Source organism: Ixodes scapularis, unplaced genomic scaffold (genome assembly GCF_016920785.2).
Source record: "Ixodes scapularis isolate PalLabHiFi unplaced genomic scaffold, ASM1692078v2 PGA_scaffold5__190_contigs__length_132052651, whole genome shotgun sequence".
Classification (NCBI taxonomy): Eukaryota; Metazoa; Arthropoda; class Arachnida; order Ixodida; family Ixodidae; genus Ixodes; species Ixodes scapularis.
In genome coordinates this window covers 47,683,581-47,710,020 of record NW_024609880.1, presented here as the reverse complement: position 1 = coordinate 47,710,020, position 26,440 = coordinate 47,683,581, and the positions used below count along the sequence as shown (strand labels likewise).

Here is a 26,440-nt window from a genome sequence, read left to right as displayed (position 1 = left end):
TCTACCATCGATGGTAATAATAAACAAATACGTCGTTCCAACTCACTTGGAAGCCATAGTTGACGGTGACAACCACGAGGTGGTGATGCACAAAAATCCGACAGCGAGCGGCAAACAGCACCGTTATCCCGCGCACACACGCACCGACCAACTTGGGACGCGCAAGTCAACCTTTTGAGTTGTCTCAGCACGAGCGCACTTTCGAGAGCGGACCGGGAAAAAGCCGCCGAGGCGCCCCCATCCAGTTGAGAAAAAGTTGCCGGCAGAGCGGCCCACGTGACCAGCGCCGTCCCCGATTGGTGGAGCCGGTAGCATTGAAGAAAATGGCGCGGGTGTTACTTCGCCGCATGCTCCGCCGGCTTGCGCGCCGCCGTGGTGACGAGCGTGTGACGCAAAGAAAAGAAAAAAAGTGCGCCGAGAGAAAAAGTAGTGCTACGAAGTAAAAAAGAAAACTCGTCTGGCAAGTCTAAAGACCTCTTCCGAGGGGCGATGCTACTCCGGAGAATTTCTTCCGTAAACTTGGCGAGAGTTGGCTACTCTGTAACGTTAAAAGGAGACTCAAAATTATGTTTTGTTGTGTGAAAATACCCTGGTCAAATTAAAGATTAAAGTCAGGTCAAATATGAGCCCGACATTTATGCGGCATGAAAACAGGGACGGACGCAAATATTTCCAGACGCCTATTTGGTCGGTCGAGAAATGATTAGATTAAAAAACATACCAGGCTCCCCAAGAAGAGATGGGCTGCCTCAATGAGAAAATACACAGCATCCCAACGTAATTGTATCACAAGGGTTGCCACTCACGAGTTGCACCCTCAACATGCCAAGTTCACCGTGGCAACCCAAAAAATAAGAATTGCCACAGCAAACTTGAGGGTTGCATATGTGCACAGATAGTCCACAAAAAAATTTTGTTGATGTTGCTTACTTCACATATATATTACCAATATGTGCATACATGATACCACCATTAGTATTTGATTGCCTGTTTCACAATAGGATAGAGAGCAATTTGGCACACCTTGACTACTGGTGCCCAGTATCACTCTCTCTCCATTTGCTTGAAACGATACCAACGTTATAAGCAACTATTTCTCGTACTGTTAAAAAGTTTTTTAGTTAGAAAGTGTTTTCACTAGTATTCATCAACGGCATGGGTGCAAGACAGCCATTGGTGTGCCATGTGGTGGCACGAGAATTGGCAAGGGGATTGATTTTTCCTGTATATGATAAACACCGAGCAGTGTACCAAAAAAAACTGCAGAACGCACTCACTATAGTTCAATTGCGTCGTCAACAGATACTCGTTGTTGGGGTCTGCCGCCCTACACCATTCATAACAAAAGCCATAAAACATGTCGGCATCAGGAGCAGTGTGGTGCATGTTTAGTTCAGAATGTCTACGTAAGAATTACTCAAGATATCTCTCGAACTGTGTATCCCACCTTCTTGAGCGTGATATTCTCCAGTATCCTGGTCAAAACCCCCATCACTGTTGACACCTGCTTTCCTTCCCCCTCAGACTCGTATGCCAGCACCACGTTTATACAACCCTACCATTGCACTGCACCACCTATAAAGCAAAGTGTACCAAGTGTATATCAAATTTTCACGGTGTCTTTGGTCTCCTAATTTTATCAAAAACCCAATATTAGTAAACCAGAACTCTGGTCAATTCAGCATAACACCAAGAGAAACACAACACTGCTCGGTCGTTTTTGAGTAGCATTTATTTGTCACTCGATGAAAGGTTGGAAATTGGGAAAAAAGCTAGCCTACAAGATTCGAAGTAGTTCAGAGAAGTCTTCCACCTACGGTAGTAATGACGACTGTGAGTTTTCAGCCACGATTATATTATCCTCGCCGGTCCTGACCCAACGCTACTACCTTTGCCGCATGCAACCAAAGATACAAAATCTGTGGAACCAAAACACAAAATCAAGCGTCCTCGTCTGAACAAAGGCTAAACTTACGAAAAGGAGTTAAGCACAACCATGTTGAGAAAAACAAAACGAAAAAGGCACAGACAAAAAGTGTCGGGTCTATTCTTGGTAAAAAGGGACAATGTCGCAAACAAAAAACTTGCATAAACCGCATCAGCACGATTAGTGACTCAAACTCTTGGTCGGCACGCCAAACCGAACGACGCTCCTAAAGTTAAGACCTTGGGTCAGACAAACTACACGAGTAGCAATGCATTTCAAACAAAATTCATGTAGGCGACAAATATTCACGCGCCGTGACAAACGGGAAAAAAAAAAAAAGAAACGACGACAAACACAGGTGCTTTGCAAAGAGTGATTACATGGTGTGGCTCTCCTCCCTCCCAATCTCCAGACTTTCAGATCATTTGATGCCCGTAGTCCAATCCTCCAGTTGCTCGGAATGTAAGAAAAACTCTTCCTGCTGCTAGAGTAGCCGGCTGTTCCCCCATCTTCGTTCACGAAAAATTTTTGGCTTTGCTCACCCCAAAAAATAGGCAGTCTTGCCACGCTCTTCATCCCTCCTTTGTAGCGTCCGTTCAAAAAAATAATGAAAATCGTGGTCATTTCGTTGCCTGCAGTCATTTTGTTTTTCTTTCCTTCTTTCCCAAACCGCACTTCCACTTTAGGGCAGGCACCCGACGAGAACACGAATGACCAATGTTCCAAGTTGAGGACCCACCTCGACAAAACGACAGGCGTATTCTTACTGTAGGAGCGGACCAAATGCTTTTGGATGAAACCGGTCCTACAGTAAGAAAGGGCCTGTTGCTCTGTACAAGTGGGTCCAGCCCGACTAAACGACACAGAACCTAACAAGAAAGATGCTAAAGAGCATTGCATCCTCGCCAAACTTGGAATTTCAAAAGGATGGCTCCGCACAATGAAACGCTTCAGCAGCGAAATCAGTGTTACGCGACTCCTTCTTGCTTTTGAATGTAATTTGATGTATCAGTAGAATCAAAGATAAGATTTCTATTTTGTTTCATTATAAAACTGAAGCCAGAACAGCCAATTGAAAAAGGGTGACAATTCCAAAATGTCGACAGCAATGTCCGCTAAAGACTCGACAGAGACTTAAGAGTTATCCAGATTAAACTAAAGGACCTACTTGGTTCAGCTAACGCTACCATGGTGTCAATTTTTGTTGATTCTTTGGTGCAATGGTGAGTGAATGCTCTGGCCGTGAGGGGTTTTGGTGAACGCAACACTGCTCGAAGGTCGGATTAAGGACGCGGGTGAACGAAGAGGAGGGAACAGCCAAAAGCTGAAGTGCTCGCCTTCTGACTAGAGACGGGTTCTTTGAACAAGGTACCTTGAACATCAAAATGCTAGGGTTTTCTGCAAGAAAGAGAAACAGGAGAGATACAGTTAGAGGCAGTATCTCAATCACCGACTGAAGAGAATTAAAAAAATAAAAGACTCGCAAGCACCCCAATGAGGAAGTCACTAAAATGGCGTCAGAACTGCGTTTTCCTTTTCTACCTTACACTAGTGTTACGAGCTTGGGAACAAACTTTAAACAAGGTGCAAAGTGATAGGTCAAAGATTAAAAAGCAAGCTTGTTTCTGGTGTCACAAGCAGTAATTTTCTATGCAACATCCAACATCTCTGACACCAACTTTAAATGTAAGTCTGAAATGGTGCTGAGCTTTCTTTTTTCTAGTCAAGTATAGCTTTTTTAGAAGCAACTACATTTTTGTTTCCCTGAGTGTACAGTTTTCTTTGTATACGAAACTTATATCTCGACCTAACCGTTCACATTGCTTACTTTGAAGCTATTCACTGCCACTGACCCAGTCACATTATAAATAATGTTTATTCACTGACATAATATATGCATCATTGTTGTGTTTTGAAGAGCTGTGTGCAGACGGTGACATTTTTCTAATGTGCTTTCGATGCACAAGCACATGTACATTAGCCGACCGATTTCTCGGAATTCGCACGGACTGACGTCCGAATAATAAAGCCGTCCAAAAATTCAGCAGATTTTGCCTGTTACTATGCCTAAGCGGGTTTAAAAACGCCGTCAATAGTGCCTTGCTTCAAGTTACGCCTCCACTTGCGTTCAGCCTCTTTATATTAGCTTGAGAATCGCTGCCTTCTTTTCTAGCATTATGGTCGAGTACTTTCCGTGTTTCTTAGCAACACTCCACGGTGGCGGAAGAACAGATGGGGCGATGACACCCAAGCCAGCGCAGTCCGAAAACACGATTTACAGAGACGAAATGAGAGGCGCAGGTCCATGACTACAGAATGGCAAATGAACAAAGCAAAATGGCAACAATGATGACGATAATGACGTGCAGCTAGAGAAAAAAAATCTGTAGCATAGCGTCACCTAGTGGTAGGACTTGGCAGTACTCAAGTAGCGCTGCCAAACCAAGCCAATCCATGTGCAGCCAACATAAAATCTAAAATGGCAGTTTCTCGGTGGTGTTTTCTGCTGACCGTTCGCGGTGATTTTGCCTGAAAAATTGAACTTTGGGATTTCAAGCTGTCAAAAACATCGGTTGTCAGTATGTACTAGTTCCCATTGGGTAGGTCACAATTCTTCCTTTATCTCCAAAATATTGAACAAGTTTGTATTATCGGCATCTGAAAAATCGGTCGCCAACTGTACAGCGAGACTTCCTTCTGGAATTACCAGGTTGCACTCATAGTTACCAGACACTTCTAGAACGACATTCACATCGACTATAGCACCGGACTTTCCTATAACACTGGAAGGATTAAAGGAACTGCATCCATACTTTAAAAACATTGTTCGAGGGGCAGACAGAGTGACTGGGAATGCCCACTCGAAACATGCGGAGCGGCGCCCGCGTGATGAGCCACATGATATCATTCAACAGAAAAAGGTTAGGGAAGGGGAGGGAGGGGGGGGAAAAAAACATTTTCTCAATGTGTCTCCCGTGATAGTACTTTTAAATACCCAGACCCTTTCTAGCTTTCCCTAACTATCTTACCCGCACTAACTGCATCGTTTCTGCAATCCACCCCAAAATTCACTATGCTTTGACTGAGCTCTTTTGCTGTGTTCTGGTCTCCCCCCCCACTCCGGTGCAAACTTCCCGTCCTTGATGACGCCTCCGTGTCCAAGAGTGCATGGCAGTCAAAGTGCGACGAAAGGCAACGCGCACGTGCAGTCGCCGGCCATCCGAAAGAGGTGCCCTGCTATCCTTGCCCTGTCAGTTACCACGCTAGATCTCCCGTACAGGTCGTCGAACACGACACCTTTTAAGTCCCTGACAGAGTTAGAACAATGTGGCACATCTTTTCAGCAACCGGTCTCCAGCAAGCGCTACACGCCAAAGCGCCATCGAAGGTAGGAGCCTTGCACCGGAGCCGGGATTACCAAAGTTCCTCCCTGCCGCTTTCGCCTCGTCAGCAACCGTAATGGACAGCCCGTCGAGACGTTCCGTCTGACGGCCTGCCGAACGGGACGCGTTACATCGGCCGTCAACGACCAAAGAGCGGAGACTCACCTGCCGTGCGGCAGAACTCCTCTGTTCATCCAGGTTGACCAGCATGCTGCTGAGCCAGGTACCCTGCCTGCCTCACTTCTTGGTCATGATCTTGAGGTACTGCAGGGCGCTGCGGGCTGCAGCCGCCCTCGCCTGCTCGGGGCTTTCCGCCGTCCCGAAGCACACCGCCAACGGCAGGGACGTCAGCTGCACCAGGCACTGGTGCTTGCCTGTGAGAGGCACCCCGTCCGTCTTAGTCTCCTCCGTCGGCGAGCCGACGTAGGTGCTCAGCATTTGACTCAGACAGCTGAGTTGCAGGAAGTGCCTCATGAATCAGATTAACCATTAACCAAAAGCCCTTTTACAAGAATACTCTTCCAAGTTTCACAACGCGGTCAACAGACCTGCTGCAAAAAGAGCAGTGCCCTACATGCAGTGCCGAAAAAAATTTTGGGAACTGCAAGTATAGGACGGGCAGGAGCGTTAGCCGTAGCAGACGATGGCGACGGCGACGACGGCAGCGAGTGTGTGAGGGCAGGCGCACGACTGTGCTACCAAATAATTTCTTATTCCACAAATGTACTATAGCCTCGGTGGGGACAAGTTTTCTGTAGTTGGAACGGCTGGATGTGTAGGATTTTCTCCTTTAAATTGAATTGCCGCCGTCTATTCATAGTGGGCACCCCTAGCACCAGGCGAGACCGTCTCTGCTGTCTCAACAAACCCAGTATCTCGGTGCGCCGGCGGCAGCCCCCTCCTCCGGTACTGCACGACTGCGCAGACACTGCGACGCAAATGGATGCTCTCGCACACGACGTGCTTACACTGCTAGGGGAGGATTTGGCACTCTAAGCACGCTGTCTACTGGAAAGGAGCAGAGTGGAATGTATTCTCCCTAGTAAAGTGTTCGATGCTACCTCCTCCCTCTCTTCAGTATCGCATGATAGAGGCTTTGGGAGAAGGAGAAGCATAAAGAAAGTTATGTGTACGGCCTTTCATGATTTTTGCAACTGGTCTACGGACCTTTTTTGAGCAACGAGCACAGTCCGGGGGATGGTCTGTGAACTACGGATGACGGCCAACCCAACATGCCTCCACTCGTCAAAACATATTGGCATCGTGCTGTAGCACTAATTTTCTTCACTTTTCATGCCCAATACAAAAAAAAAAAAGTGAAAGCCGTTTACAAATCCCTGTAACGCCGAATTGGAGCGCTGCTCTTGAGGAGGAGGAGTGAAGGGTACTGAGGGGAGGGTAGACCCCTCCTCCTCCCCTCATTCTTTAATATGCTCCGGGGGGGGGGGGGGGCGGTCACGTGACCTCGGGGGGGGGGGGGGGGGGGGGGGGGGGGGGGGTGTCACGTGACTTCGGGGTCACGGTCACGTGACCTCAGAGGGGTCACGTGACCTGGTGGTCACGTGGGGGTCACGTGACCTTGAGATGACCTTGGGAGGGGTCACGTGACCTTGGGGAGGAGACCACGTGACCTCGGGGGTCACGTGACCTCAGAGGGGTCACGTGACTTGGGGGTCACGTGACCTTCAAAGGGTCACGTGGGGTCTTGGGGTCACGTGACCTTGGGAGGGGTCACGTGACCTCGAGGGGTCACGTGACCTTGGGAATCACGTGGGGTCACGTGACCTTGAGATGACCTTGGTTACGCCGACGGCGACGCCGCTCAAGCCGGGAACGGGCCCCTAAGAGCTGCGCTCTAAAAAAGATAAGATTTGCGCAAAAGATGGTTGCCGACAATCTTGGTCACACGGGACAGCGCCCTCCAAAAATGGCGACAGTGGGAGGCAAAGCCAGGGGAGAGCATGCACGCATGCGCAGATTATTGCTGGTAAAAGGTCCATTGCTCACAAACCGTCGTAGGGAGCGACACAGACGACACAAACCCGTCCGTAAGCCCCTCGAAACCCTGCTAACAAGATGCCCCGGCGGCGGAAGAAGGGAGTCCACCCACCGTCTGTGCTGAGCTCGTCTATGGGCACGTAGGTGACCTCGAAGCTCTGCTCGTCGGCAATCTCCCGCAGCAGCCCGACATAGTCCAGGCCCGCCGTGTTGAGTGGAGTCCCCTGGAGGGAGCCCAGGCGGGCGCCGTCCGAGCCCTGCAGCTGGCGCAGCAGCTGGCCCACCTGCTGGCTGTGCCGGGGCGTCAGGGTGTTGATGTTCTGCTCCTTCAGCCCCATGTAGCATTTGGCCTCCTGCAGCACGCTCCCCACGCTCACGCCCGTGTTGCCCACCAGGCCGCCGAGGCCGCCGCCGCACAGGCCGCCGGGCTCGCCAAACTTCTCCTGGAAGCGGACAAGACACGAGGGTGAGGGCTAGCTGGTTCTGACCTGTCTGTTCTGACCATTCCGGATATCGAGGCCATTTCGCACAGTATTGCCGCATATGCAGCGGAGACAGGAGGATGACGTACGAAACCAGACACAATGACGACGGAGCCCACCACTACCCCGCACCTCTACCACGCTGCGAGGAAGATCGGGCGAGGTAGGCACACACAGGGAGACGTTTAATTCCAACCGACGTTGTTGACCGCCAACGCGAAAAAGCGAGCACTTTGGTTCACTCGACCGGTGCACCGATGATAATGGTCAGTCTGATGAGCGAGATGTTTGAAGATGCCAATGAAGTGGATTACATCCTCAGATCCCTTGGTAAAATTCTTGCTTCACTATTTTGACAAGTACCAACAACCATTGTCGTGCGAGGGCACGAGAAACATGTCACAAGCGAGTGCTGCGTCGCCATTTACTTCCAAGAGCCATTCATTTCGCCCCTGCACTGTAATTCGCTTCCAAGGGCCTGCATCATCAGTTGCTTCCGCCTGTCACTACTTGTAAGGGCTTTAGTTCCTACGTTCCAGTTGCCAGGCAGTGCCCGGTGCTTACCCCATTTACCTGAGTAACGGACGCGCCATTTATTAACGAAGCCTGCACGTCCACTTTTCCGCAGAGTATGTTGACCATTGTGAGTCAACAGGAGCAGCAAAGCAACTTACGGCACAGAGATAACATCCTCACCAGAAAAAGCCATCTGTATAGATCACATTTCCACAGAACATTGTTTTGTCAACCTCGTTATTGTCTGTGCTTCTTATGTAGGACACAATCGACAGCTGTATGTCTGCTCTGTGGAAAAGCAGGCCCCGAAGCACTTGCTAATAAACAGTGCGTCTACCACTCCAGCAAAGACAGTAGTTGTCTGCGTCGACCTCCGTTGCTATAACCTCTAGACAGAGTGTTTCGGGTGCTCTGAACTGGTATTAAAGGGAAGACACGAGGTTTTCATCCTACCAGTACCAAACCACCGCAAACTTATGTGGTGCAAAGTAGGAACACTATCATGGGATCACTGCTGAAAATAAAAGGTAAAGTCGGGGGTTGGTGACGCGGTGGCTCAGCGGCCAAATGCAATCACTTTCCAGAACATAATCTAAAAATCAGTGGCGGTCCGTTCTTTTTTTTTTTCCTGTGTAGCAACTGAGACACACAGTGGATAACTCAATTACAATGTTAAACGAGCCATTGAACTCATGTTCCAAGGTTTGGGGACCGAATGTAAGAGGACCACAGCTCAAAGCACGTGAAACGACAACTTGCGCTGCAGAACCCAAAGATTTTGGATTCCATTCCTCCCCTTGGCCGCAAAGATCTGGGTGAGCATCCTATCGGTGTGCATTTGTGCAATTACAACTGCACGATTTACATTAAAAATCGTAGGTTACCAGTCTCACTCTGCTGGCGAAATTTCTGAACTACAGCAGAAAGCAGTGATGCATATGTCAAAGGCAAACAAACCTTACACTTTCTAAACTGTCTTTTTTTTTTCTGAAGTGATTACGAAACAAAACTTTCAAAGTCCAGAGGCCAGATTCACAAAACAATCTTACGCCAAAAATGTGTGTGCGACAAAGCCTAAGAACAAATTCGTATTCACAAAATGAAATTATTATAAGTTTTGCGTAAGTTACGATAGAATCCTACGACAGCTGCGGAGGTGTCTACACACTTTTTACGATCAAATTAACATGGCCTACAGCGCCGCTCAGTTACTTGGTCATGACAACCAACAGACATTTATCTTTCCATGTGCTCTTCACGCGCGCCCCGACTTCAAGAAGCAAGAAAAAAATAAAGTACTACTTGAAACCAACTACGACGGATATGAACGCTGGATCCACAGACATCCGGAAAAGGCTACAACGGTAACAATCCCATCGACCGCGCGACCGCGAAGAACTAGCTCAGAAGAATATAGGCCTAGCAAGGCACTCCGATGCAGCGTTGCTTCGACGGTCTCTGGCCAATACCGTCTGCCCACGACCGGTTGGCTCGCTGAATGGAGTATGGCCGCGCGACCCTCGTGGTCTCTTCCCGTACGAATAGTTTGATCGCTGACCTCAATTTTCAATTAATAGTTCAGTTTCTTTCTCTTGTCATCCCCTTGTTTTCAGGGGCAGCGGTGGTGACCGCTCTCGTCAAAAAGGGACACTCTCATCGATTCTGTCTCCTTGTTTTGTGTGGTATAGAGCTCAAATAAATGCCGTATGAATTACTTTTGCAGCATATGGTACATACACTTTGTTATTAGTATGTCCTCTTTATTCCGACACAACAATACTTCAACACTGCCGAGCTAGGGCAGCTCGTGGGAGTTACGCAATGGCGGTCCAACCTTCCTTCTTCCGAGTGTCACAACAGCATCGAGTTGCAATTGTAAATTATCGGTCCCGAAGCACTTCCCAAGACGCGGTCCAGCAGCACGGATCCAGCGCTTCGATCAAGCACGCATGTGTCCGTTTCCGGTGTGAACAGGTATTTACGTGGCTCTTGTTGATACTCTCGTACTTCAAACACATCTTCTCGGACGTCGGCTCCCTCCCGCATCTCAGAGGCCGCGAAAGACGCCGCAAAGTTTTGTTTTCCTGTACACCGTTTCGCAAACGAGTGGCACGGGCCATCTCCTTTTAGCAACGATGATAGTTGTGTTGACTTCATAGCGATCGAGTACATGGCAGTTGACAAAGGTAGTTATCCTGGCCTTGACATTCGGGCCCGTTCAGATCGTGGTAGCGCAGACATTTCACTACACGGACACGATGCCAGACAAGCGTTGGCGGAGAGGCAGCCTGCGTTTGTTATTGTTCAAAATCCACGTGCTCCGAACGTGCCAAGCTCTCCCGTTAGTTGTTCGTTTTGCTGAAGAAGCTGTCGCCATAGCAATAGTCTGCTCTTGCGGGGATCGAGAGCCTGCGGGAAACCGCAAGTTCTAGTTTTCCCGTACGAGAATGTCACCTACCTCCTCTCATTTAAGAATGTGTTTGTGAATGCCGATTTCTCTATGCTTTACGATGATCGTAACTTCAGGGGTGGAACTCATGAGATGTACTCAGCAGCAGCCATGGGAGCAGCTGAAACAGCTGTTTTGGAGCAGGTTGGCAGCAGCTAAAACTATGTTCTGGAGCAGGCTAGGAGAAGCTCAGATCAGTTTTCATTGCACTTCAGCTTGTGTCTTAAGGCCCGTTCACACTCTTGCGACCGAGTACGACTGAGAGAGACGAGATCTCTTACAACTTCTTAAATGTTTCTAGAATGAGGGAACACACTGTGTGTGTTCCTGTGGCGCCATCTATGCGGTGACCCTAGAACTGCATTTCACAAAAGCGAAGGTTTTGCGGGATTTCCGAGGTCAAATGTGCGTAATACCCATAGAAAGGCTCGTTTATACCATTGACAAAAGTTTTTCGAGCCAAAAAAGAAAGGATATTGCGCGAGAAATAAAAAAAAATATGCCGGACCGCCGAGTTTACACTGCTTCCCAATAGATGGCGCCAGTGTGTTCTCTGGTTTAAGAAGTTTTAAGGAACCCAGGTTTAAGAGGTCGCAAGCAGTCGCAAGAGTGTGAACGGGCCTTTAGACAAGCACGGGAGCAATTTCAATTGTGCTTAGCAGCACAGATGAACATGAGTGGTGAGGGACCTAGGTAGATGGGATAACAGTGTAACGGATGCAAAAACATGAAACTTTGTGAGCCTTAATGAGAACCAAGAAGTAAGTACCATATGTTTCTGAAGATAGTGTCATTTATATTTTCTGAGTTGCTTTCAAATGCTCAAAATGCAAACCAGCACTGCTTATCGCACGACCCACACATCCTCGACATATGAATTATATGTGTGAACCTCGTGACGTGCGTAAGCAACGGACGTGGAGTTGCGCAGAGGAACAAGGCAACAGATTTCGAGTTTATCCTATTGTGCAACTCAATATCGAAGCAGCAGACTACGATTAACGGAGTCATCGTATTCGACGCGATAAGCAGGAGCAAGGCTAAAGTACGCCGAGCAGATTTATCCCTCGCGTGAGAGCGGCTGGCTGGCAAAATTTCGGATCGGACCGCGTTTCAGTTCTATCAAATCACGATTTATTTTGCGGAAATGCGGTTCCAACTTCTAACAATAAAGTACTAAAAGGAATCTTTTGCTCATTTGTTTTCAACTGGCTGACGCCCGGATCCCGGGCCGCAAAGCCTCAGGCAATCTGACGTTTACCGACTCGACTTCACCTCTGCCGACTTGCTTAACCGCTTATGGTTGAGAAATAACAATCCAGTCGCAGGTGGCGTAGCGCTTGGAATCCAACCCACGAGTTTTTTCGCGCGCTTTCGACTCGGGATACACAGGGAGAATAAACACAACAAAGGATTGTAAGGCCAACCAAACTAAACGCGCTCATTGTTGCCAATCGAGTCGATAAAAGCCAAAACCAAGGCAAAATAAAATTTTTTTGGTGCATTATGGCCATACCTCGGCAAACCTCACTCATGAGGGCCCTCACTCACCCTCACTCACCCTCATCTTCACAGGTGAGGTGAGGGTGAGTGAGTTTCTGAACCAGGAAAATTCATGAGTGTGAGGGTGAGTGAGGGCCGTGAGGGCCGTGAGGGCGGTGAAGGCCGTGAGGGCCGTGAGGGCGGTGAGGGCGGTGAGGGCCGTGAGGGCGGTGAGGGCGGTGAGGGCCGTGAGGGCGGTGAGGGCCATGAGGGCCGTGAGGGCCATGAGGGCGGTGAGGGCGGTGAGTGGTATGAGGGGCGTGAGGGCGGTGAGTGGCGTGAGGGCCATGAGTGCGTGAGTGGTGTGAGGGCGGTGAGTGCGTGAGGGGTGTGAGGGCCATGAGTGCGTGAGGGCAGTGAGTGGCGTGAGGGCGGTGAGTGCATGAAGTGGGGTGTGGGGGCCATGAGTGCGCGAGGGCGGTGAGTACGTGAGGCCCCCTTCAGATCGAGCATCTTTCTCAGCAATTTTGGTGTTAATGGCGGGTTGTTTTCTAGCTTTCCCTAGATCGACACGAATTGCTGAGATCGGGTCCGGTTCGAAATAAGTAAGCAACTCGGAGCAATTCGAATACGTTTAAACCGGCTGCATCTAATCAGGGACGCAAACTTTTCACATGATACCTCGTGCCGGTGATGATGACACCGAAAGACTTGGTTCTGGTTTGAAATCGATCGTTTTTTGGAATAAACTGTTTCAGAAGGGTGCATTAGTATTCTTAACGAGAATTAAATGCATAAAAACACGTTTATAACGCGTAATTGTGTCTAAATAGTGCAAGAACAATAAAATTTTATGATGACGATGGCAAATTGCAGCAATTGGTTGCTGCGTGTGATCGCGGGCGGCCCGTGTTGCTGGTGTTGCGACGTAAAGTTTCTGGGCGAAATTGCCCCATCTGAAGCTGGCCTGAGTGGCGTGAGGGCTATCAGTGCGTGAGGGGCGTGAGGGGTGTGAGGGCCGTGAGGGCGGTGAGTGGCGTGAGGGCCGTGAGGGCCGTGAGGGCGGTGAGGGCCGTGAGAGCGGTGAGGGCGGTGAGTGGCGTGAGGGCTATGAGTGCGTGAGGGCCGTGAGGGCGGTGACGGCCGTGAGGGCGGTGAGGGCCATGAGTGAGTGAGGGCCGTGAGGGCCATGAGTGAGTGAGGGGCGTGAGGGCCGTGAGGGCGGTGAGGGCGGTGAGGGGCGTGAGGGCCGTGAGGGCGGTGAGTGACTGTGAGGGTGAGAGTGAGTGAGGGGCTGAAGGTGAGTGTAGCTGTGAGGGTGAGGGTGAGTGAGGGGTTTAGGTGAGTGTGGCTGTGAGGGTGAGGGTGAGTGAGGGCGACCTAAAATGCCGACCTCTGATTATGGCATTGGCTGTGGCGCTGCCGCATAATGGCGCAGGGTGGCGCAGACAAATGCGTCTGGCGCAAAATGGCGCAGCCGCTCCACCCCTGTAACTTAAAAACATCTCAGCTAAGTTGTCGTACCCTAAAACGCTCTTTGTAAATCTGACCTCTTTTTTTTTTTTTTTTTTTTTTTTTTTTACGACAGTTTTGAATTAGTTTTGGTGTTTCATTTGTTGCAACGCCACCACAACAGATATGTGCTTTGCACGAGTGGCTTGAGATAACAAGATTCGAGTGCACGAAGGAATTTCGGAAAATTGTGAATGTATCAAATCAATTCTAGAGCTGTTTCGTTGCATAGAATTATAAAACAGTCAGTTGCCATCAATGTTCAAGTTCCCAGTCCTGGAGCACCGAGTGTGATCGAGCTGCCTACCATAAAAGTGCCATCGGCACACTGAGTCCAGGTATTTTCCCAACTTCTACCTCTGAAATCTTGGAAATGAGTGATCAATCTTTCTTTCCAAAAGATATGAAGCTCGGGAATACATGAGGCAACTGATGCTCTTATCCACAATCCAAGCATTAGGCTCAGGTGTTTTTGAGACTGAGGAGAAGGCTCGCCGCACACTTGCTTACGCGGAACCTACATGAATCGTGATGCAAAGAATACTTTGCTGCATACCATTTTAACTTAGCTAAAGTGTGCTCACTATTGATCAAAATGTAGTCCGTTCCCGTCTATCGGTTCCGAGGTGGCAGGGTGCTTTGCAGCATCCTTCCTTGCAGTCGTGTTCACTTCGGCCTTGCTGTCACAAACGTTGAGATACGATCCAAATTACCGAAAACTGAATATGCTTAAAATTAAAAACCGGAACGCCAATGCCACGGCTAGTTCTCACTGAACAAGAAGCACATGTTCATGCGAGTAACACAAATGAGTTAGCAAAACGTGTCGAACACAACACAGTTCTGATTGTGCGACCTGGGAAGAAATTGAAACAGGAGATGTGCGAATAATGAGATTTCACTTCAAATCGAATTCTAATCAAATAGTGCGAAGTAGCGGCCATAAAGTCAGACGTTGAATCAAACACCAAAACTTTTTTTCGTGACGTTCACAAAATCGAAAAAGCAAACTGCACAGATGACAAAAAACAGTCCTACATTATTGTTTTTAAACTGTAAGTCGTGACCCAAAAGGGGTCACGACATGCTCAGCAGGGAGTCGCAAGGCGGCCCGGGAAATTAAATTATGCAAACTTGGTGTCTCTCTGGTAACCTCAATAAAAAAAACTACGAAGACACTTAAGACCACTAACGTGTCGGAATGCATTTGTATACATAGTGTACTCTTACAAGCTGCGCACCGCGCTGAGCCCTGCCAGGCGACCTCTACAGAGACTGCCTGGGCGGGCTTTGCGGCCGGCCGCACAGCAGAGCCCGGCCACCCTCTCCCTCTTACCGGCGGCCGGTTTGCTGAGCCATGGAGAGGGCTTCTCTGCGGATTGGCATTCCTTGGAACTATGCTGCGCGCCGGCCAATGGGAGTTTATCCATGAATTAGCTGCTACAGACGACAGGCTTCGCTCCATTGGGACAGGGGAGTTTAGGTGCCATTTGGCACGGCTTTAAAAGCTGATAACGCCGGTTCACTCCACGGGACAGTTAATGCTTTTGCATTAAAACGAAGTACAGGTTGCAGCCCGACATGGAACCGGAGCTGAGAATTGCAGTGCCCAAACTATGCCCTCGTTCTGAAAAACTGTTTTCTAACAAACAAGCTCACTTTAGCCATTAGGAAGAGTCAGTCCTGCTGGTAGGCATACAATTTCATTTTTTATTTTTTAGATATGGTTTTTATTGCTCAGGTGATTCACTCCGAATATTCCGATTGTCAACAAGTATTTCCGATAATTTTGCGTCATTACCGTTTATGCGCTGGAATGCAAAAAACTTGCGGCAGCAAGAAAATCCCCGAGGGAAAAGGGGGGGTCGCATCGCAATACGTCATATGTTTAATGGGTTGCAAGGTAGGAAGGTAGCAGAATTTGAGAAGCACTGCCCTACGTGATTATTCTTTGGCAGGGGGCACAGAACGAAGGGAGGCAAAGAAGAATGAAAAGGGTATTAAAGGGCAAGTCTGGGAGTTCTGTGTGCCAAACCAACGATGGACATCTGGCCTGCCTGAGCAGAAGGCTGATGAATAATTTTATCCACCTGGAGTATATTGACGTGCAACAGAATCTCGGTCGCTCGGCGCCGTCTCCGCAATAAGCCTTTGTCAGACTACGGGCAGATGTGGCCGATCCACCCGAATTGGGCGACATCCACATCATCTGGCCCCGGCACGGCGGGGAGCAACAGGTCAGCGGAGCAGGGCAATTCCGTTATTGCTGTCATTTGTACTCTGACAATAATTTGTCGTAATACGGGCGTTAATGTTGAGAAAAGGTTTATGGCGCAAAGTAGCTAGCTGCATAACAAGGCAGTTGAATTCAAAATGGCGACGTGCCCGGTTTACGGGTTTTCATTGAGCGCATCCGGGAAGCTGGGAGCATGACCACTTTGTTCGAAGAACACGGGAAACAAACTACCGTACAGACCAGAATATAGGTCAAATTTATTTTTGAAAATGGACCTGAAAAAGCTGACCCTTGTCTCATATAACGGTCATTAGCAGAAAAACAAAGATAATCTCGCAACACTGGGTGGCTGAAGCCGTCATCTTGTTTTTCTTTGCAATCGCCTAGCACTCGTCCACTTGTCACGACGGACACAATTCACTTTTACTTGAGCTCTTTGTTTTGTTACATCTACCGCTGCCAATCCCGGACTGATAATTTATTTTTTTATTTAGAAGAAGACAGTTCACGGTAGCCTTCAAGAAGAGGGCAATCGCCTATGCAGAGATTTACGGGAATATTGCAGTGCAGCGAGAGTTTGGTGTACCGGAGAAGAGCATACTATGGTGCATCCGCTACTGGCGAGGCCAGAGACAAAAACTGGCAGCGTGCAGCAATGTGAAGAAAACTTCATTTTGTGGAAGGACTGCAGTGTACCCCGAATTGAAAACAAAGGCGGCAAATTTTATTCGGAATCTGCGCGCCAGATCACTACCCGTGACGTTAGAGTGAATCCATACGAAAGCCGTCGAGGTCGCTCGTGCCTCCGGGCCCTCGAAAATGCAATTCAAAAAGACGTCATTGTCCCTTTGAATTGCGTTAGTGAACTCGTCGCCGGACAATGGTTCTGAAGAATCTAAATAGCAAGGCTGGCGCACTTCCTGTTTTATTGCACGCGAAGCAATTAAATAAACGTGCCGTATTTTCTCGTCTTTCCGAATGCTTGGCTAAATTTGTTATCAAGGTAAGGTTGCATTATTTAGATTAAAATTCTGGTTATTTTATGCAGTTTGTAAGGTTCAATTTTACAAGAGAAGTTGAAATGCTCGCCTGGGACGGCTCGCAACGTATGCCGCAGTGCGTCGTAAGGTGAAAGGGAGCGTAGTGTTGAGACATGGTCACAGCGAGCAAAGCCAAGGGCACTCACGTCTTCTCCGTTCATCTCTCCATTCTGTACGTTCTCGATCAGCTGGATCATCTTGTAGGCAGCCTGGCGCTTGGCCAGGCGCTTCGACTTTCCCTTGCCTGCGTTAAGATAGAAAGTTGAGTCACACACTACTCCTACAGATTCCAGCAGATTGTAGGTAAATGGCACAAAATAAGCGGACGGTGTTTCTTGAAGGGACTTGCTGCTCCCCCTTTGCTCGTGTCTCTCTCCCTCTTGGCCAATCAGTCTGAAACATGCCCGATTCGAGTTTATGGCGGTGACCGCACATACGGTGATGGTAATGTAAGTGCAATTCTGCAGCCACTGTAAAATAATTTTAAAAATTAAAAAAATTACCAACTGCATTTAGGAGTAGGTTGGGCACAGTCTACAAGGTATCAAAAAGCTGACACACAGCTTGAGAATGACACTGCATTTGACGAAGTGGCAAAAATGACAGCCATCGTCACAAAAGCTGTCGGCATTCATACACTCGATTCTGTCGGTAAAGTGGTCGCCTAGCCTCAACAACTAAAACTCTGGGCACTCCAAATTTAACTTTCACATTGAGAAATGTCAAAGTCCCATATGCGGAACGCATACACACTCAAATACGGATAGCGTAACATGACGGTGTCAAATTGTGCTATCATATGATGTCATGCAATACCATGACTTTGCACCTTAAGTCATGTGACACCACGACACCATGTGACCCGGTGTGGACTGACGCAAGTCATTCAAATACTGATTTTTCCACATAAAAATGAAGGATGGAAACCCAGTAGTGTCGTTTCAATGCTCTCGAATGACTTATTCCAATCTGTGTTAAACGAAAGTGATTAATCAGAGTTTGTACAGGCTTCAAAGAAAAAAATTTAACGGTTTTCAAGGACTTCTTTGCACCTGTAAATATATTTCCAAGGACCCCTACCACTACTCTATCTGGTAAATTTATAATATAATAAACTTTTGAAATGTGCTGTGAAAATTCTTTATTGCACAATACCAATTAGAGGAGCATTTGCCAAAGAGGTGCTATAAAGGGTTCAGTAGAGCTACTACAGCTTTTCCTTGATTTTCTGGTTGATGTTTACAAGTTATTGCATCTTCGTTTTCGCGGTTTTCTTTAGGCTGTTCGACTTGACAATATAGGCGATGTCACCCGTTGCATCTGCTTTCTCGGTGTCTGTAGTCGTCATGGCCCAGCCACGACTGCAGAAAGTTGCCGTTCCCGAGTATTGCACACAACTTAGACTGTGTCCACCATGTGTAGCGTAAAACAATGCGGAACAAGTGCACCAGGAGTAACTAAAAAACAGTACACAAGAGAACAAGGCGAATGAGGGCAAGAATGCAAGATGGCGGACGGGCGACACCAGATCCGGAACCACCGAGATGCTACCAGAAGAAAACTTCCACGTTGAAATTTATGTTAACATACACATAAAAAATAAATAATTATATTTTATTATTATAAAAAAACTTTATATAAAAAAAAAAAACAAGAAAAAAATAGGATATTTACCGGACAATTAAAGGGGGGGTGCAATGATTTCCGGACTTCGGTCAAAAATTTATGGAAGTTGCCCTCTGACACTTCTGAAGTAAAGAACAGAAAACTGATTGTGCCTGTGTGTCCTAGTTGTTGCGTAAAAAAAAGATAAATATTGGCATTTCGGTCACCCCTCAACTCACTCCTAGTCCTCAGGGTCACACCTGGTCGCACTCCTAGTGACATCATTCGGAGTGCCACGTAGGTTCCCGTGTGCTATCTCGGAGGACGCTTCCTCTCCCTCTCTCTGCTGACATCAGCGGGCGTTATGCTGCAGCTTAGAGCCGAGCGACTTCACGTAATCTTTCCGCCGTAGTTCCTTCGGCTGCCACTTGGGGCTGCAGGTGGGGGAAAAAGCTCGGCTTTTGCTTTGCGATTATGCAGCGGAATCGCGACCTTTTTAAAGACTGAGATGTTTTCTCTATCCTCCAGGACACGATAAACAATGTAAAAATGACAAGATGCAAAATCTTTTAATCATAAAATCGTTGTACCCCCCCTTTAAGGGTTTTCAAGCACCGCTAAAAATTCCAGGGCTTTCAAGGTCTGGAAAATGCAGTTTTCAAATTGAAGGGTTTTTAGGACTCGTGCGAACCCTGTTAACGCTCTTTCTACACTATAAATTTTTCTTCCTTGATAATAATGTTTATTAATGTTTATAAATTTTTGTATATGCTTCTATGTATATTTCAGCATATACACAAAATCATGTTTACAAACAAGCCGGAGCGCCCTAGCGGCATGCCACCAGCGCCGCGCATGTGCAGTAGGGTGTGGGCAAGGGGTATCACTTCCCGCATCAAGAAATCATTGTAATGTGACGTTGTTGGCCTCGGTGCGAGTCCCCGTGCTCTTCTTTGCGTTAGAATTGTTGATTCTACGTTTTCCTAGCTATATCTTACTACTTTGGTGGCCTGAGCGAAATTAACGAGGCTCGTTACATCGCAAAACCTTGTGTAAATAATGTGATGTGCAGCGATTCATTCCCTGTGAACACCGAAGAATGGATGCTAGAGCCTGATTTACACTATGAGATTCTGCTCGCTGTTTTTAGTCGCAACTTCGCTAGGGCTGTACAAGCGTGGATGACAGCTGTGATGCTCGACGTCGCAAGCAGGATCAGGTCAAGTGAATCAGGCATAACAAGTTGGTGACGGCCACTGGTAACAATGATGAACATCTTGTATCTACTGTTTACACTGAGCCTACTTGCCCATAACAACCTTCAAACTTTGAAGTCTTTTGAAGCCCGCACTTACTTTTTACTGCAATTACCGGGTCAATGTTTAGTCTACGGGCCGCTGTTGTTTAAATGAGTAGACAAATTCAAAAGAGCAGACAACAGTTTGAACAATCAGACGGCCGTCTGAATGATAAGACGCACAGAAAGTGGTCCCCGAGGAGTCCAGAGAACTCGACTGTTTTCCTGCGTTCATGTTGGAACAAAACAAATAAATCCAATAAACCCAAGTACCTGCAAGTTCAACCCAAAGTGATTCCCGCACAAGTAATCGTGATTCGACAGCGTCTGGTTTTCCCTTTTGACGGCACCTATCCATGTTCTCGACGAACCGAGCAGGCCGAAAAGATATAAAATCTGATCTTCACACCTTCCCGGCTCTTTCAAAAGTCGCGTTTTGACGAGACGGCAGGTTTTAGACTGGTTCTTTCCAAAACAATGCAGGAATGGTCGTCCTACATAGCGGCTTCCGCCCACACTCCCAGACTGAAAGTGCGCTCGAAGTTCCACTACTGCGGCGTGACGCACGTGACAGAGTTGAGTTGGTGCCTATTGGTGTCCATTTGTATATTTGTACATTTCTCACTCTCCTCCAATTATGCCCTCCGGGCAATGCAGATTTAATTATAATGCCCTCCGGGCAATGCAGATTTAATTCATTAAATGTGGCACGCAAACAAATGTAGCGGGAAACCTACAATCTTGAAGTGGCTTGAAAGTTACTTATCTTTGAGACAGCAGTTTGTACAAGTTGACACCCCATGCTCCGGTACTACACACGTAACCTCTGGCGTCCCACAGGGATCGGTCCTGGGGCCTTTGTTGTTTTTAATATTCGTGAATGATATTGTTTCTGGATTTCCAGTAAAGATCCGCATACGCCTCGTTAAAAAAACTGTATAGATGGTGTGATGACTGGAAAATGTCACTACATTTATCAAAGACTGTATATATGTCAATTACTCGAAAAAAGGAGCCTATCACTTTTAATTCTTCGATTGGGAACCATAGCCTTCAGAGAGTAAGTTCATATAAATATCTGGGGTTCACAATAACATCTGATCTTTAATGGAATGTTCATGTCAATCCAACCGCTAGTAAAGCAATGCGTAAGCTTGGTTTCTTGCGTAGGTATATGAGGCAGGCCTCCTGTGATACAAAACTACTACTGTAAAAAACTCTTGTTTGGCCAGTGCTAGAATATGGAAGCGTCATTTGGGATCCACATACCTTTTCTTGTATTTCAGAACTTGAGCGAATTCAAAGACTAGCAGTGCGCTTTGCGTATAATATGTACTCCTCATATGTATCTCCACCAAAACTCTGTAATGACGCAGGCCTGGAAACTCTACAGGAAAGAAGGAGAATAAACCGCCTTAAATTGTTTTACCTTTTCGCCAATTACGAGCTTGGAATAGAGAAAGATAAATATATAACTTTTTTTTTGCGCCAGGTCGACCAGAGATACACATAGCAAAACAATAAAGCCCTATAAATATAAAAACAATATATTTAAGTTCTCCTTCTTTCCTCGTACAATCAGTGATTGGAAGAGCCTACCACCTGACATTGTAAATGCTACCACATATTCAGATTTTTGTTTTCTGTTGTCGCAGCAAGTGCATCCTGCTTGAAAGTGTTTCAATGTACCACTCCTGTTACGATCTCGCAAGCGATTGACAGTACCAATAAAGAAGAAGAAAGAAGAAGAAATTGGCCCACTAAAATTAACAGACGGCTTGGCGACAGAGACACAAAGTAGAAAGTTGCTTCCCTTAAAACGCGTTCCACGTTAGCACGAAACCGTCCCAAGTCAAAAGCAAAACATCCGGTCGGCACTTTGCCTGCGAGCACGCCGAGGAAAATCGCGGATGGCGGCTTGCCGGCCGAAGAGCCGGTTCACTGAGGCATGGTGCCCAAAACACGTCTCCGGCTGTCGCATTTGGTGTACCATTCCGTCCAATAATCAAACATAAAAATAGGGAAAAAAAACAAACAAACAAGCGTCAGAGAATGCGAGCGTTGCCACAATTGCGCCATCCCAACTTTTGACCGCCCCAAAACTCCCGCGGAGCGTCAAGACGGAGAATGACCCACAGCAGAGCGCTGTGGGTCGTTCTCAGTCTCGACGCACCGCCAGGGTTGCGGCCGGCGACAGTGTGGCACCAGTTGCAGACGAACTCCAAGCACCACGGCAGAGGTCAAGCACGCACCCATCTCGCTGAGGTTGTTGACGAGGCAAGAGATGCCAAAGGTCCGCTCGTGGGGCAGGCCCTCCTCAATGACCGTCTCGTAGAACGGGGGACGCCAGCGCAGCTTCATGCACAGCTCCTGCAGGGCCCCTACGGGGTTGCCTGGGATGCCGTCCTCCTCCACGGCGGGCACGCCCGGCGCGGCGGGGTTGGTTGTTGGAGTGGTGGCGGCGGGCACGCCCCCGTTGCTGCTGACGGTGAGGTCGCCCCTGGGAAGGAAAATCCAGTCTGTGGGTTTTACGTGCCAAACCAACAAAGGCCGTCTGCCAAGCCCCGGCGAAAAACCGAGGATTGAAGACCGAGGGTGCCTTTTAAGCAATAATCATTTGTCGGAACACAGGCAATTCAGCCAGGATTTGAACCCAGTTACAAAATTCCAGAGGGGAAGCAAATTGGCTTAGAAGGGAGAGGGGAGGAGTCCTACTCGTGATTTTTAGTTTCTAGACAAGGTGGCGCAAGCTACCGCCCAATATAAAGGGTACAGCCATTGGCATCCATCTACCCATCCGCCGACTGGGGATCCATAGGCCGGCGCTTTGCTCTGGCGCCGCCGAGGTGGTTTTTTTTGTCTCGGGATTATTTTAGAACACCGCATACGTACTATGCTCTGTTAAACCTGAGCTGGGACTACGGTGAAAGCTACGTCCCCATTGGACCAGTCATATGCCTCTTTTTTGCAACATCATTACGCTCCCGCACATACCTAGGTGCAGAGAGCCGGGTCAGGTGATAAGAGGAAGGCAGCTGATTGGTCCATTGGGCACGTAGCTACCCCTGCAGTTTCAGCTTAGCTATGAACGGAGTAACAATTCATATGCTGTCCAACTAGCATAATATCCTGAGAGATGTCCCACCCCTAATTTTGGCACGAGTTACTAAACACGAGAAGATAGTCCACTTCTAATAATTGCAGGGCCCTGGCCAATGGTGACCTTGACAAAAACGGTGTTACTTAATCATGGCAGGAGATACGCAAATGTTGCTGACTGGGAAAAAGAGTTGTCTTTGGTCCATCGCCCCTTGCTAAAAGTCAAATTTGGGGGTTTTACGTGCCAAACCAACGACGGGCATCTGGCACGCCCCAGCGGAGGACTGAGGATTAATTTCGACCACCTGGGGATCTTTTGACGTGCAACCGAAAACTCGGTTACACGGCGCTTTCTCTGCAATAAGCCTCCGTCAGATTGCGGGCACCTCGGCCGGGATTCGAACCTGCCACATGGGGATCCGTAGGCCGGCGCTCTCGCCTCGGAGCCACCGAGGCGGCTATATCGCCCCTTGCTGTGATCACAAGTTTCAAGGGTCACAAAATCTAAAGCTAGCATTTTTTTTTTTAATTTTTCTTGTGGTATACCGAAAGTTAGCCCATCCCATATTTTGATCCATTTATTATCGATTTTAGGTGGCCTATCTTTCGGGATATCCAGTATGTTTTTTTTTTAAGGCATAATCATCACACCGAATCCAGAAGGAGCATCCAAAGATCGTACGTTTTCCTATATGAGGGCTTTTTCCTCATCCCCACGCAGGACAAAAAAAAAGACTGAAGGGAAAAGAAAGTCACGCGAGCCGGTCTTGAGTGGCCACCTTTGCGCACACACATTTGTTTTCTCGTTTACAAGAGACATACCTTGAAACAAAAATGAAGCGATGCAACTATGTAGGGAATACCGAAAAAATGCCAGCTACCTTTTAGCTCCCAAACTTTTCAACCTCGGGAAACCCTTATGTGCCTCAAGTGGTTCAGTGGTAGCCAAGGAGCCCTACCCAGTCTCGGCATCAATACAATAAAGAAAGTGCAAAAGCTTCCAGACCTTATAAATGATAACGCACATGTCGGGGTGCATTTGGCTCATAGTCGTGCATCGGTAGGTGGCTCAGATCTGCTAAAAGAATGTCGAGATTTGATAAACGTATTCCTTGGAAGCAAGGACGGTTCAGGGAATTTGGGAGTTTGGTGAACCCATGAGCATACTCTGGAGAACCCCTGTGTTCCAAGGAACACAGTTGGAGAACCCATGCTTTAGAACAGAGGTCCCCAAACCCCAGCCCAAGTCCGGCCCTTGGAGGCATCCCGACCGGTGCGCGAAAGGCCGCAGTCTTTCCGACAACACCTGGACCATGGCTCCCCCCAACAAAGTCCGCCCTGTCGGCACAAAAATAAGCGTGCGTAAAGAAGCGGTGTCTAGACGGGCCTCAAATGCGCAAAATGAAATACTGGGCAGACCGAGAGAAAACTGCAACAGCATGCGGGTCCGGAGAGTATATAGTTACTTTTGGTACTACAGCCAACTTGGGACGTTACACTGCGCATGCGCAGTGCGACATCTCCAAGCTGCTTGGAAGACCCAAAGGATTGGGGGCCTTAATTTTACTCTCTTACTTATTGCGCATTGTTATCACCAGCATCACAGTCCTTAGCCCCCTTTTTCGTGTCAGTGTAACTCCGTTAAAATTCTTCCACGGTCCTATGTACGGCATACTATTTGCCCCACGACAAAACTATAGCACATTGCCACCATCAGTTCTACCATTCTCATTGGTTTCTCACCCTGTGTGAATATGCCAAAGTTACTATTTGCATTGACTTATATCTGCTGAACTGGTTTACAATTATCGTATAATGTCATAATTATCTAAATATGAAATTTCAAAATAAAGTATAAGTATTCATCCACCTTAAAATATATATCTTTTTTTTTATGTTCTAAATTGAATTTTTTTATTTAAATGCTTATTTAGATTTATATATATAGTCTTTTTTTGTTTGTGTTTCTCGTTAATAATTTACTTTTCGGCCCTCGAGAATGCGACAGGTTCCCAATCCAGCCACTTAGCCAAAACGTTTGGAGACCCCTGCTTTAGAAGATCAGTATGACCGGCAGTTTGCCGAGAGCGTGCCAATGATGATAGCCTGCCCTGTGCTGGACTTACACTGCCGTGGGGATGACCTCCGGAGTCTCCATCATGGGCAGGTCCTCGAGCACCGCTGCCCGGTACTTGCAGAAGAGGCCGTCATCTGCCAGCAGCTTTTCAAGCAGCACCTTGGCCGCTGCATGCTTGGATTTCTTCTTGCTCTGCCCGGTGGCGTTGGCCACCACGTCGCCCACTTGCACCCTGCCACAGAAAAGGGACAGACACCGAGTCAAGGTGGCACATGCAGGGCATAAAAGGCTAGATGTTTTGCAGCACCGCGTTAGGGACTGCCAAGATGCCAATCCTCCGCTTCTATATTTGCCGCAGTTACGCATGCGGCTACAAGCCGTCTCTGAGCGGCATCTCTCTGTAAAGTTAACTGCACAAAATGTCGAATGTAAGAAGCGTCATGTAATGTGCCACAAAAAAAATCTTTTTGCAGTGCCTAAAGACTGCAAGAGGTGCAAACCTTGCGTACCACTCCAGCTGGAGCACTATCTTTGGCAGGAATTTCTTTCAGAGATGCCACAGGGAACTAAGTTAGTGCCGTCGGGGCACAAAATGCACACCAGCTTCATCTGTGCAACATCACTGTGAGGCAGCAGGCACTACAGTCTGTATTACTATTTCCTTTGCCACAATAGTGCTGGAATGGGCCAAACTGTTTTCAGAAGATGTCAAGTGGCAGACAAGTCTCAAAACCATTCTCGAAATTTTGAACACGAGGCTGGCACATTCGTGAAAAGATTGGAAAATCAAACATCACTCCCTGCAACACAGCAACAGAATGCTCTCATTGCTCTATACCGGAAGTGTCGTGTGCTATTCCTCTGCGGGTTTCTTCTTTCTCTTCGTGCTCCGCTGTCATGCATGAGGAGGATGGGCCACTAACCTGTACATGAAAGTGGGGGCGTGGACGGCCCCCTCCACAGAGAGCAGCTTGTACTCAGGAGTCAGGCAGTTGCGGGCACACAGCTCCTGTAGGATGCTGATGGGCGTCTTCTGGTTTACGGAGGCAGCTGCAGGTGCACACAAGAAATTAGAACAGCCAGACACGCCACAAGAAGAAACGCAGATAGCCTGCTAACCTGCAACACCAATGTTATGCTAGTTAGTTAGGAAGAGCCAGCCAAATGGTTAGAGCCCTGCGCGGATAACAGTTTGATCATCCGCATCCGATCGACATCCACAGACTTTGCCTCCAGATCCGAACTGCATCTGCAATGTTCTTAAATTATTGTTAGGGTTCCGTGTTTTCGGTTTATATTTTTTTTCAAAATTTGGCATACTTTTTTTTGGTGCTTAT

The 26,440-nt window shown here is 47.8% G+C and overlaps 1 protein-coding gene across 1 annotated transcript in view; it reads right to left on the bottom strand.

Annotated features, from left to right (window-relative positions):
- Positions 1–1,714: 1,714 nt before the first annotated feature.
- LOC8040953 (RISC-loading complex subunit tarbp2) overlaps positions 1,715–26,440 on the bottom strand; it is a 32,545-nt gene continuing 7,819 nt past the window's right edge. Inside the window, exons 2-8 of the mRNA XM_029993623.4 lie at positions 26,027–26,153; positions 25,153–25,335; positions 22,180–22,427; positions 17,172–17,269; positions 7,421–7,751; positions 5,476–5,684; positions 1,715–3,325 (exon numbers count right to left, since the gene is read on the bottom strand). Coding sequence (XP_029849483.2) covers positions 5,548–5,684; positions 7,421–7,751; positions 17,172–17,269; positions 22,180–22,427; positions 25,153–25,335; positions 26,027–26,153 — 1,124 coding nt within the window. The 3' untranslated portion in view covers positions 1,715–3,325; positions 5,476–5,547. The remainder of the gene's footprint in view (positions 3,326–5,475; positions 5,685–7,420; positions 7,752–17,171; positions 17,270–22,179; positions 22,428–25,152; positions 25,336–26,026; positions 26,154–26,440) is intronic.